A 12203-nucleotide genomic window follows, 5' to 3' on the forward strand; every position below is an offset into this window, starting at 1 on the left:
GTCAGCAGTTTTATTGTTATTAAAAAAAAAAAAGAATATATATTGACAGTGAAAAATACAACTTTTAGATAAAAAAAAAAAAAAAAAACATCGTCCGAGTGTCATTATTGTGCCTTCTTCACACTGTGTGCAACTTTGTCAATGAGTTTCTGGATCTCTCTCTGTCGTGTTGTTGCTCGGCTGATACACTCCTGCAGCCTCTCTCCTGACAGTGATGTCCCACCTGAGCAACAAGTAGCAATGTATAGAACAGTATTTCCCAGTTAAGTTAAAAATGTCTTTTTGGCATTTTTGAGTTGTTGTTGTTGTTTTTTTTTTAATTTCTGTTGACTGAACCTGAGTGTTCATTTTGAAGCCGTCAGTTTATGTTGGTGTTACTATTACACATGCATTGATTCATACAACAGGGGTATTTTGAGGATGGTTTTTTCGTGTTAATACTAAATCATCGTGCCAGGAAGGACATTGGCATTAAATCTGGCAAATCAGCTACACGCTTTGGCTCTTCCAGTAAGGGATAAGCCCAAAATATCTTCAACCCAATTAGATTCATGCTACATACCATGCAGTCTCAGAAAGGCAAATCCCTTCAAACTTATTTCTCACCTGGTTTGTGCACAGAGCAGAGCCGGTCATCCTCATCAGTCACCACCGTCAGGTTTGCTGTTGACAGAGTCTCCTCCTCAGCTGTGGGGTCCGCAATCAGTATGGAACTGCAACAAGATTAGGCCAGGATTAGAAAAAGAAGCACATGTCACTTAAAAATAGAAATTATAAATTTGTTTTTTGGGTTTTTTCTTTTTTTATAATGGCTAGACAAACTTACTCATCAAAGATGCAAAAAGAAGCGCTGACCAGATGTTTGTGAATCTGAAGCTCACGTCTCTTTTCTAAATTCACCTCTGGTGCAGAGGTCTCCTTGTTGATGGTGACTTCTGGGAGTCGTGCTGTGAGGAGCCAGGATACTGTTAAGTTCATGTACTGCTTAAAGAAAAACTACTGATTTGTTTCAACTACTGATTATTACCAGTTACGACACATGGACTTATTTTAATTTTTTTTTTTAATTTACATTACAGTAGAAATTTACATACTGTTCTTTAGAGCAGCCAGCAGAGCGATAACACAAGCATCCAATATGTTCCCATCATAGTCGAGACACATGAGGTCACAGTACAGCACCCAGCAGAGCTGCAACAAGAGTCCGCAGTTTTAGTACCCATGGCTGGATAATTAAAGGTCAAATTGTGTGTCAGTGTAGCTCCGCGACTCTTGGGTTTACCTTTCCTCTGTCGATGCACAGATCCTCTGTTTTTATCACTTCAGAGCTTCAAAAAGCCACATAAAAACTCAGTTAAACCAGCACCAGGCTTAAAAACTGTCACTCATTTAAAATAAAAACTAAAAAAGCTAACATATATTGAAGTCGCGCACCTTTCAATGACATCAGCGATAAACTGGCTGGCAGCCTGGGCCTGCTCTCCCGGTGGTCCCGGACGAAAGCGAGAGGAACACAGGGGTGGCAGGTCCACGTTGGGCACTGACAGAGATGACATCAATGTTTGAATGATGTGATATCAGATAATTAACAAAGAAAGAATGGGAGAAAACGAAGACTTCTTACTACACCTACCAATGTAGCCTTTACCAGGTGCCTCCACTGTAGGGTTTGTTAGCTCCTGCAGGAGGAGGAGATATAGGTGAGTACTCATCAACCTGGTCCACACTCACGAAATAAAACAACAAAAAGGAAAAGCAAATGTGTTTACCGCTTTAATTCCACATATGATTGTGGTGTTTCCAAGCTTCACCAGGGCTGAGCCATCTGCTGTGGAAATTGACCCTAAACATGGAAATAAAGTTAAAAATCCTATGTAGGTTACAGAAACTTCTCTCTCGCACACACACTGTGGGGAAGTCTCACCTATGTTCAGTGTTGTGGTTCTGAATTCGGTCAGCTCTCGTCCATCAGGCCGACAGTTTTCTTTCTGAAGAGAAACAAATAACAGTTCATATCTATCCAGAGAGCAACACTTGTCTGTCAAGTGTTGGATAAACTTGTTTTCAACACTGACCAGAAAGCTCCGGTGGTACTCCAGAGGCTCAGCAGTCCTGCAAGTTAAAAGGGAACGCGGTAAAGAAAGCCATAGCACAGACACATCAGAAGCTCCGTCAGAAACAGCACAGCGAAGAGAGTGACCGAGTACTCTTGCTATACACGTCAATGACAAATATCTGAGCCAGTCATAAACTACAGCTGTGACACAAGAATGAATAAAGTGCGCTGTATGTCACGTGCATGATGTCCGGAATTTTCGTTTTATTTTGTGTAATAAATAATTTAATTTATTATAACACCAAATATGCATTTGCTCCGCTGGTAAGTACAGGAAAAAATAAACAGAGCAAACTAAAAGTGATATTTTCACTAACATAGAACGGAGAGCTTGTATATTCTTACTTGAAGCCAGCCGCCATGATGTTTTGATTAACCACGTGGGTTCGCGCTATGACCTACGGTAGCCGGGTAGGAAGAAGCGCATAACCAAAGTTTAACCAAACGCGTTTCTAACCAAATCATAGCATTATACTGTCCATAGTCGTCTCTGATCAAATCTATCTGCAAGTAAATAAACTCCAGCCATTTATTGAGTTTCTTTTTATATTTTTGTTGAACTTGTAGGACATTTTCAGGAAACATTTCCGATAGGTTTTACAAAATCATTTTTGTCCAAAATATGACCTTTAGGGAATTGGGGGACTGTTTGCTGGGATGCAGGTTGTTGTTTTCCATAAATCCATCCATCCATTCGCTTCCGCTTCTCCTTTTCAGGGTCGCGGGGGGCGCTGGAGCCTATCCCAGCTGTCATAGGGCGAGAGGCAGGGTACACCCTGGACAGGTCGCCAGTCTGTCGCAGGGCCAACACACAGGGACAGACAACCATTCACACTCACATTAACTCGCACATTCACACCTAGTGGCAATTTGGATTATCCAATTAACCTATCCCCACAAGCTGCATGTCTTTGGACGGTGGGAGGAAGCCGGAGTACCCGGAGAGAACCCACGCAAACACGGGGAGAACATGCAAACTCCTTTTCACCCATTCACACACACATTCACACACACAGGTGATGGCAAGCTACATTGTAGCCACAGCTGCCCTGGGGCGCACTGACAGAGGCGAGGCTGCCGGACACTGGCGCCACCGGGCCCTCTGACCACCACCAGTAGGCAACGGGTGAAGTGTCTTGCCCAAGGACACAATGACCGAGACTGTCCAAGCTGGGGCTCGAACCGGCAACCTTCCGATTACAAGGCGAACTCCCAACTCTTGAGCCACGATCGCCCTGTTTTCCATAAATGTTACAACAAAATGTTGCGGACTAGAAGAAAAGTCTTTATTGCTTTGACAAATAATCATATTCTTCCTAGCATTATACCTCCCTTTTCTCTTTGTGTACCGTACATGTTAAAGAGAGTCCTTGCCACCATTTCCACCCCTGTCCGCTATGAGGCAGTGTGCCCCAGCGCCGAGCGGTACTGTGCCGCTCGTTGTTCTCCTCCTCCAATATGATGATGTGGGAGAAAAACAGTCACTACTTCCGTATCGTCGTTGTGTTCAGTTGTGATTGGAAGTGGAGTTAGGTGAAGTGTCCTCACAGCAATGGAAACATAAGGACTCATTTTTAACATTTTAACCTTCTGAATAATATCGTAAGCCCGTAATTTGGTACATATATTTGGACACACCAGGAAGTTAGAGCACAGGCTGTGTGTCAAAAAGCAAAAGAAAGGAGAAAGCCAGCTAGTTTCTGAGCTAGCCCCTGCAGGTGGTCTGTCTGTCAGTGGGTGTAGGGTAGGTAACCTGATGGAAAATGGATTTCCTCTGTGAAATAGTTCAAGCCCTCGTCGCACTGGCAGCTGTAGTTTTCGTCGTGGTGAGTAATCAGTGCTTTGGATGAGAGATGCTGTAGCTAAGTTGTTTTGGGAGAAGTTGCCCAAATACAGTTACAGTGATAGCGTGGGTATCTTTCCTTTTGTACTTTTTCCAAGTTATCCTTGAGCATTGTGTTTGACTCGGGCCATTGTAGACTTTTACAGGCCTGTTCATGTACCTCAGTTTTATGATACTTCCTTTTCATTCTGTTCTAAAGCAACAGAGGGGTCAAGTGTCATGCAGAAAAAATACCTGAGCATGAAACGGACATTTAATTCAGAAAAACTAGACATTGGCTGATACCGGATCTTTTGGTTGTAAATAAGTCATGTATTGATTGGTATTTATTCAGAGCTTTAGTCCTATTGACTATAGAAAGCATATATAAAACCACCAATTGCTTCTCTAGCACAGAGAAGCAAGCTGATGATGACAGACACAGTTGATCTCTTTCCTCCTTGGCATTGTGTTACTCCACCCCTGGGATGGGGTAACACAGACCGAAAACATCCTTCTTTCTTTTTTTTATAGAGGTGCTCAAACTTGCTAATCATTAGTTAATAGCAGGCACCTGACTGCTAATTACTCTCTGCATTCCTATGTCATATTTTGTAGTTCATCTGAGGTTGTATTTACTCAATTTTAAGATCTGCTAAGGACGAGATTATTTTTTTTATTATATCCTAAAATGTAAAACTTTAGAAACTGGTCTATATCTAAAAGCATGCGAGCAAATATGTACCATATGTTATAATGAGTCTAGAAAGTCTTATAAGGTCTTCTCTCTAAAACCAACATGGGAGCGAAGCGTAGGTTTTCAGTCTTGGATCTAAACAAACCACAAGACTTGTGTGGTTTGGAGATGTTTGGCCAAAATGCATCACAAGAAAGATTCAATTGTAAATCAAATGCAATTCTCATATTTCTCACTTTTCAGTTGCTCGTAATAGCACACTTAACCGCAGGGATGGTGGACCTGACACGCCATGAGAAGGAGAAATACTTTCTCACCGCCACCGGAGAGAAGCGGCTCTTCCCCAGTCTGCATGATCCCCATTCCAGGGAGCTCTCTGTGGTGGTCCCGGCCTACAACGAGGAGCTCCGATGTGAGTAAAGTCTGCTTTTCTGCTCAGTCAGTCATTATGAATGCCCACATTAGACACACACTGTAAATAGTCACAGTTTTCACTTAGGCGTTAGTAGTGCAATCCATCCAGGTTGGTGCAGTCAGTCGTCATGTCACTGTGCACCTGCAGTAGGTTGTACTTGCTATTATATGTGTGTTACTGTGTGTCCCTTCAGTACCTGTGATGATGGATGAAGCTATGGAGTACTTGGAAAACAGGCAGGTAAGTGCAGAGCCTGAATTAAAGCTTAATTATATTTACAGTAAAAAGCAGCACATTTAAAAGCATATACAACGACATGTATCACCAGATATCCAATTACCACATTTAACAGTAACTGTAATTACATTTGGGATATTTATTTATAATCAAAATCTGACACACAAAGAGCAAACAAAAAAAGGCTGTTATCAGGACTGTGTTTTTATTAAGAACATTTATTAATAAATAAATGTACATACTTTAAGGCTAAACTATGTATAAACAGATGGTTTAAAAATTTTAATGACAGGAAAGCCCTTAAATTAGTTGTATCTTATCAGAGATACAATTCAAGTTTGTTTTTTGTTTAGTTTTTTTATATTTTGTTTACATTTTTTGGTCACTGGTTCCTTTTTTTCCGCAACCTTGTGTATTTAGGTTTCTTGAATAACTGATGTTAGTGCCTTTTTGTCTGCACTGATGATGGATAACGTTCATTATTTAAAAAAAAAACAAAAACATATATTGCTGGATATGTTATTCTCAGACTTACCAGTAGGTGGCAACAATGATCTGGGTAAAGTGGCTGTTGTGAAACAAGTCTCTCCTGTTTTTGTTTTTTTGTCTGTTTTTGTTTCTGACTGCAGAAACAAAACCCCTCTTTTACCTATGAGGTCATCGTGGTGGATGATGGCAGCAAAGACAAAACCACAGAGGTAATAATTTTAAATCTTTTTTTGGGGCAAATTTAACCAGGCCTTCTATTTTAGCACAACTCCGTTTTGCTCAGCTAAACATTTTCAGCCAGTATAGATCGGTTTCATGAGTGGACACTGTTGTGTTGTCCTGGCAGGTTGCTTTGCGGTACACTACGAAGTACAGTGCTGATAAAGTGCGCGTCCTGACGCTGGTGAAGAACAGAGGGAAAGGAGGAGCTGTGCGGATGGTGAGATTGTAGATGTGAGACTACAGTGTGTGTCCAAATGGGAACCCTGAAGCAGCAGTTTGGAGCTGACTTTGGTTTTTTTGTTTTGTTTTTATCTCTTTTAAAGGGAACTCTGAGCTCCAGAGGGAAAGTCATTCTGATGGCAGATGCTGATGGAGCCACAAAGTTTTCTGACATTGAGAAAGTGGAGGCTGGACTCAATGACCTCAACCCCAAACCGGTGTGATGGTGTTCTGTTCTGTTTTAAATTCAGTCTCACTTATTCGATATGTAAGTGTGTAAAAGTGGTTAAAATGTGGCCAAGCCTAATGCCTCATGTGCTGCTCTCACATCTAGGAGAACATGGCAATTTCATGTGGATCCAGAGCTCACCTAGAGAAAGACTCTGTAGCTCAGGTAACAGGGTTTTATTTTATTCTGCTTAAAAAAAAAAAAAAAGTGTTCGAAAACAAATTTCAGAGCAGTAAATAACCACACTTTGGTGTCTTTGCAGCGGTCTTTGTTTCGGACGTTCCTTATGTATGGCTTCCACTTCCTGGTGTGGTTCTTTTGCGTGAAGGGGATCAAGGACACTCAGTGTGGCTTCAAGCTTTTCACACGTGAGGCTGCACTCAAGACCTTCTCCTCTCTCCATGTAGAGCGATGGTAAGGAAACAGCCTCCACTGTTGGCACATGATGATGTCTTAGCTTAAAGTATTAGCTCTAATGTGCATTCACCTCGACTATATTAAAAGCAGAAATTTACAAATCTTAACCAATGTGTCATATGTTTAGCAAAGGGATTCCTGGAAAATTTTGTCTAAAGGCCATTACACACTGAGCGCATTGTGAAAAAGTCAAATTAAGTTTTGATGCCACATCTGAGAAGGCAGAGAAATAATTTCAGAGAGCCGGACCCGGAGCGACGTCTAGCTGTGTGTCTGAGCTAAAATAGTGTTACTTCACTTGTTCCACATCGTTGTTTATTCAGTAAAGTGCGCTTTTTGAGCTGCGAGTGTGCTTGTTGCCAAACGCAGTGGTGTGATTGTTCAGGTCCTTTTATTCAGAAATTCAAAGAAATTGAACTTCAGCCGCAAAGAGAAGGGAAAAAAAAAAATATATATATATATATATATATATATATATATATATATATATATATATATATATATATATATATATATATATATATATATATATATAAGTCAGGGCTATGTTTAATTGTGCAAAGTGCACAATGAACACTGCAAAAAGGGACTCAGGGGGCTGGAACTGAACAGCTGCATAGCCTTAAGAAAACCACTTATCAGTGAGGCTAATCTGAGAAAATGGCTTTAATTTGCTATGGAGCATAAAGATTGGACTCTGGAGCAATGGAAAAAGGTCATGTGGTCATGTGGATGAGTCGTCTCAACCTGATGACTACATCAGGTTGAGAGGAGAGGCAGATGGAGTGATGCCTACCGTACAAGATTATTGTTATGTCTGCAATTGCTTCAGTTGGTCGGGTCTAAACCCAGAAAGTTACATCAATTAAATCAACACACAGTATTCCAAGATGACAGTGCCGGGATTCATGAGTCAAAGAGTGGTTGAGGGAGCAGGATTGGTCACCTCAGAGTCCAGACCTTAACCTCGCTGAGATTCTTTGGAATGTGCTGGAGAAGACTTTACACAGAGCTTTGACGTTCACATGAGCAGTACAAGGTCTCGGTGGAGCTGTGGACATTATATGTGCAAAATCCATGCCTCAGGGAATTACAGTTGGTGTACTCTTAGTGTCATCTCAACCCCAGATGAACTGTAGGATGGCAAATCTATGTCATGAGGAATTTTCAGGGCTGAGACCCACATTTATGTCATGTTACAAATTGCAACCAGATAAACTTTACACACGCTTAAAGTGAATTAGGACTTTAAGCAGTCTGAGTCCACAATTCTCAGGCATAAAATGGTGTGGCGCCGCTGACTCGGGGACATGGATGAGCTGCTGCCCCAAGTGAAGGAGTTTAAGTATCCTGTGTTTTTTGTTCACGGGTGGGGGAAGAGTGGATTGGGATATTCACAGATGGATCTGCAGTGGTGAAGAGAGCACTGAGTGTGAAAGTGAAATTGTTGATTTACTGATCAATCCACGTTTCTACCCTCACCCAGAGCCATGAGCTGTGGGTAGAGACCAAAAAGAAGGAGAGTGCAGATACAAGTGAAAGAAATGAGCTTGCTGGGCTCTCCATTAGAAATTTAAAATAGATTCTGAATATATCTGCTTCTCCTTCAAATCAAAAACAGACAGTTAAGGTGGTTCAGACATCTTGCTAAGAGCCCTCCTGAGTGGCCGTTAGGTGAGCAGCAAACTGTCCACGATACAAAGTAACAGAAACAAACACTAGTCACAAGGATTTTTCATCTGTTTTCTGATAATTAACTGGTGAAAACTCCAAGAAGTGAATTTTTGGTGAAATTTAAACAGTCTTAATTAATACTAAATAACTAAGAAGTCCTGAGGATTTATACCTAGCACAGGTGATGGAGTTACAGTGAGGTTTTAGGTTTTAACCTGCAGTAAAACAGGAACTTTAAATCCACTTTCTTCTCACAGGGCTTTTGATGTGGAGCTCCTGTATATCGCCCAGTGTTTTAAAATCCCCATAGCTGAGGTGGCAGTCAACTGGACTGAAATAGAAGGTACGACTTTTTTTTCTCTCTCTATGAAATATGTCTCTTCCCACCATGCCACCTATCTGGAGGGCTATAAATATCTCTGTAGGGTGTGTTTGGAAGTCTGTTTGTGGTTGATTGCATTTATTTTTAGACCTTTTGTAATAATTGAAAATTGTAGGCATTTGTAGAAGTTGATCTACACAGGCATATTTCCAGTATTTGTCTTATGAAAGCACGACTTGAAGCTGAAGCGCCTCTGGGTTTGTTCTAACAGGGTCCAAGCTGGTACCATTTTGGAGCTGGCTGCAGATGGGACGAGACCTGGTTTTCATTCGCCTGCGCTACATCACCGGAGCCTGGAAACTGCAGTCGTTGCATAAGACTGATTAGCCAATCAGACGAGCCCTTGTATCATAGAGACGGCCTATGATACGGCCACCGAGCCTTTGGGTGGTTTGGGGGGGGAAGCGTTACAGCTGTGTCCATCATTCACTGTAATCAGAAGCAAAGCACGGTGTATCAATACTTCTCCTTTCCAGGCATCACTGGATGTGAAGTAATGACACAGTTGTGGTTTCCTCCTGGATCCTGCCTTTATTTTTATTTGATTACTGTTTGTTATGGCTTATGTTAAAAAAAAAAAAAAAAATCTGTTGCCATGGGTTACAGAACATCTCTGTGGCTCGTCCTTGAACTAAGTTACATCATGTTGTGCCCAGTCAGCCGCGAGAAGGACTTTTAGTGGTGTTATGTGGAGGACTAATTTTATTTTGTAGGGTTGATGGGCTTAATGACATGAACAAGAATAATAAAAAAGTCAGTGATTTATGACTCGATAATTGTTAGTAACCAAAGCTGCAACAATAGGTTGAGCTACAGAAATGTAACTGACAACTGTTGTTAATTCAAAAAAATATGAGCATTTGATTGATTTTGAGTTGTCAGAATTTGCTGATTTTCTTTGTTTTTTTTTGTTTTTTTTTCCAATTTGCACTGCTGTCAAATAGAATCAACGAATGACTGATGGTATGAAAACAACAACATGCTTTACAGTATGTAATCAGATTGGTGAATGGGAGGAAAAACATCCATTAATCCAATCCTTTAACTGCTTTTCTCACCTTAGTTGCAGTTGGGCTGAAGCCTATTCCAGCTGATACCGAGTGACAGGCAGGATTTATCCTGAGCAGAAAGAGAAAGAAATTGATAGAAATGTGCAGTAAACAAACTCATTTTACACGGTCGGCCACATACAGCCCACTTTGATCTTTGGCCGTAGCAACGAAACTGCCCTTTCTGTCAGTGTAAAGATGTTTAACTACACAGTTAGCCCCATTTAGTATAAAAAGAAGTCTAATTGCAATGGTCCAGCTCTTTATCAGCAGGAAATGCTATGAAACCTATGAATTCAAATCCAAAATCAATGCCCTCCTTCACATTTTATATTTCCCAAATTCGAGCAGTGGCCCAAATTGAGTTCTTAGCCAGACCGATTCTGGCCCCCAGACCTCGTGTTTGACACCTCTGACGTAGAGATTAAAGAACCATAAGTGATGACATGGTTTCATACAATACATAGAAACTTAAACTACTCTGCTGTGTTTGTAACAATGCTTACTGCAGCTACAGTGTTTGGTAAAGACATGACATGTCTTTGTTAATACTGAAGCTAAAGGAGTTTCTTGTTGTAGGGCCGAGGATCTTTAATGGGTCTTAAAACTTGACTAATTGTGACTGATGTTCCCAAACATGCAGTGAGGCACCTTTCAGGCTTCTTACACAGAGTACCAGGGTCAGGAAAGTACCTTTGAAATATTATTACTAGATGTCTGCAGGCTCTAACTCCACTAAACGTTTAATTTGGTATAAATCATGTTTAACTGATTAAGTTATCTGGGGTCAGCTCTAGGAAATGTTCAGCACAGTAGGCAGTGTGATCTGGCCTTTCCTCAACATGAAAGAAAGTAGGAAACCCTGGACTGCGGTATTTATCTCAATATTCATCCTTTTGTTTGTCTCCCAGGCCCAGTGTGGACATCTTGGAAGGAGTCCAGCAAGCGTTTTTGTGGTCTGAGTAAATGAACTTTAATAGTGCTGTTTTCTTATGCAAGCCTGAGGTCTGTGCTTCGCGCTCATGCAGATGTCTCTGAGGGCCTCCCGGAGCCCCAGGGAGCGCATCCTGTTTGTGCCCCGCTCGTCTGGCTGTGTCTGCCCTACCAGACACAGAAGTGGGGAATCGCAAGCTGCACATTTCTAGTTTCCTGCCTCCAGATTTGGCACTGCAGAAAATTAGGGTGCCCTATTTAAAGATTTACAAAAGCATTCGATTGGCACCAATTAGCTCCATGATATGAAATGAAATTTAATTTCAAGAAACCAAATGTAATGCTCCACAAAATAGGCCCTGTGTTTCTAATGGGCGATTAAAACCCTTCCAGGCTGTTGTGCTCGCATCTAAAACGGTGATCAAACAGGTTGCACAGCCCACTGCTCTCGGTCCTGCTCTGAAACCTTCCCGCGGCTTCTTTGGCGGTCCCCGAACCAAACCTTGGACTCTTAGTCCCCCACCTTTTTAGGCGCACACCGGCCAATTGAATTTAGTGGTGTGTCCTGATGGTTTACCTGGTGGTTAAGATGAAAAAAAAAATGTTTTTTTTTATGAGATATTCAAAGTAGTTTCACTTCGCGTTGGGAGTGTTGTTACATCCCGCAGCAGTTGCTGTAAACTCTGAAAATGTCAAACTTGTAGACTCACTGTCGCCAGCCGGGCTTGCGTCATTAACTGGACCAGTCACGGCACTCCCAATAAAGGATCGTATCCATCCGCAATGAGAAAGACCTCAGCGCTCCCAACAATGGATAAAAAAACAAACCTGGATTTTTAAGACGAGGAAAAACTATATATATAAATAAAGATGATTTCACCGCATGTGTGGAATCATGCATAAAGACTGAGTACTAAACGGGAAGATGTTTTACTTGATCTTTTCTTTTTTAAGCCTACAGGTGCAGCATGTGCGTGCACGTGCGCGCGGCCACAGGCAAGTAACAGTGTGAGGTGGTTGGATATGATAGCAGATTTGATCCTCCCCGAGCTGGACTTTATATATAACTTAAGAGTTAATATATAGAAGCAGATTTAGTCTTATACTCGGTACATTGCACCAATAGCCTGGCCTGCGCCCAACAGGTGCTCGTTGCTGTAAAGGAAGAAGATGACAGCAAACAGACCCTCACAGGCAGAGAGATGGGTGTAACAAAAACTCGCTGATAAACACTTTAAGTACAATAATTATTAGAGTTTTATCAGGTAAAGTCAGTGAAATCTTCAGCAATACTAGAACAGG

At 41.5% G+C, this 12203-nt stretch overlaps 2 protein-coding genes across 2 annotated transcripts; one reads left to right on the forward strand and one right to left on the reverse strand.

The window, feature by feature from the left end:
* Nucleotides 1–43: 43 nt before the first annotated feature.
* Nucleotides 44–2534, reverse strand: exosc8 (exosome component 8). Its single transcript, XM_026182062.1, has 11 exons — nucleotides 2462–2534; nucleotides 2076–2112; nucleotides 1925–1988; nucleotides 1770–1843; nucleotides 1634–1679; nucleotides 1435–1540; nucleotides 1283–1328; nucleotides 1095–1191; nucleotides 827–947; nucleotides 607–713; nucleotides 44–223 (listed from the first exon to the last, which is right to left on the reverse strand). The coding sequence occupies exons 1-11, from the start codon at nucleotides 2476–2478 to the stop codon at nucleotides 105–107; spliced, it is 834 nt and encodes a 277-aa protein (XP_026037847.1). The 5' UTR covers nucleotides 2479–2534; the 3' UTR covers nucleotides 44–104.
* A 1058-nt stretch (nucleotides 2535–3592) lies between these two features.
* Nucleotides 3593–9793, forward strand: alg5 (ALG5 dolichyl-phosphate beta-glucosyltransferase). The gene is made up of 10 exons (XM_026182846.1): nucleotides 3593–3942; nucleotides 4879–5047; nucleotides 5244–5290; nucleotides 5917–5985; nucleotides 6123–6215; nucleotides 6322–6435; nucleotides 6552–6611; nucleotides 6709–6860; nucleotides 8795–8880; nucleotides 9131–9793. The coding sequence occupies exons 1-10, from the start codon at nucleotides 3880–3882 to the stop codon at nucleotides 9244–9246; spliced, it is 969 nt and encodes a 322-aa protein (XP_026038631.1). The 5' UTR covers nucleotides 3593–3879; the 3' UTR covers nucleotides 9247–9793.
* Nucleotides 9794–12203: the final 2410 nt, after the last annotated feature.

The sequence above is a fragment of the Astatotilapia calliptera genome, chromosome 10 (genome assembly GCF_900246225.1).
Source record: "Astatotilapia calliptera chromosome 10, fAstCal1.2, whole genome shotgun sequence".
In the NCBI taxonomy this organism is placed as follows: Eukaryota; Metazoa; Chordata; class Actinopteri; order Cichliformes; family Cichlidae; genus Astatotilapia; species Astatotilapia calliptera.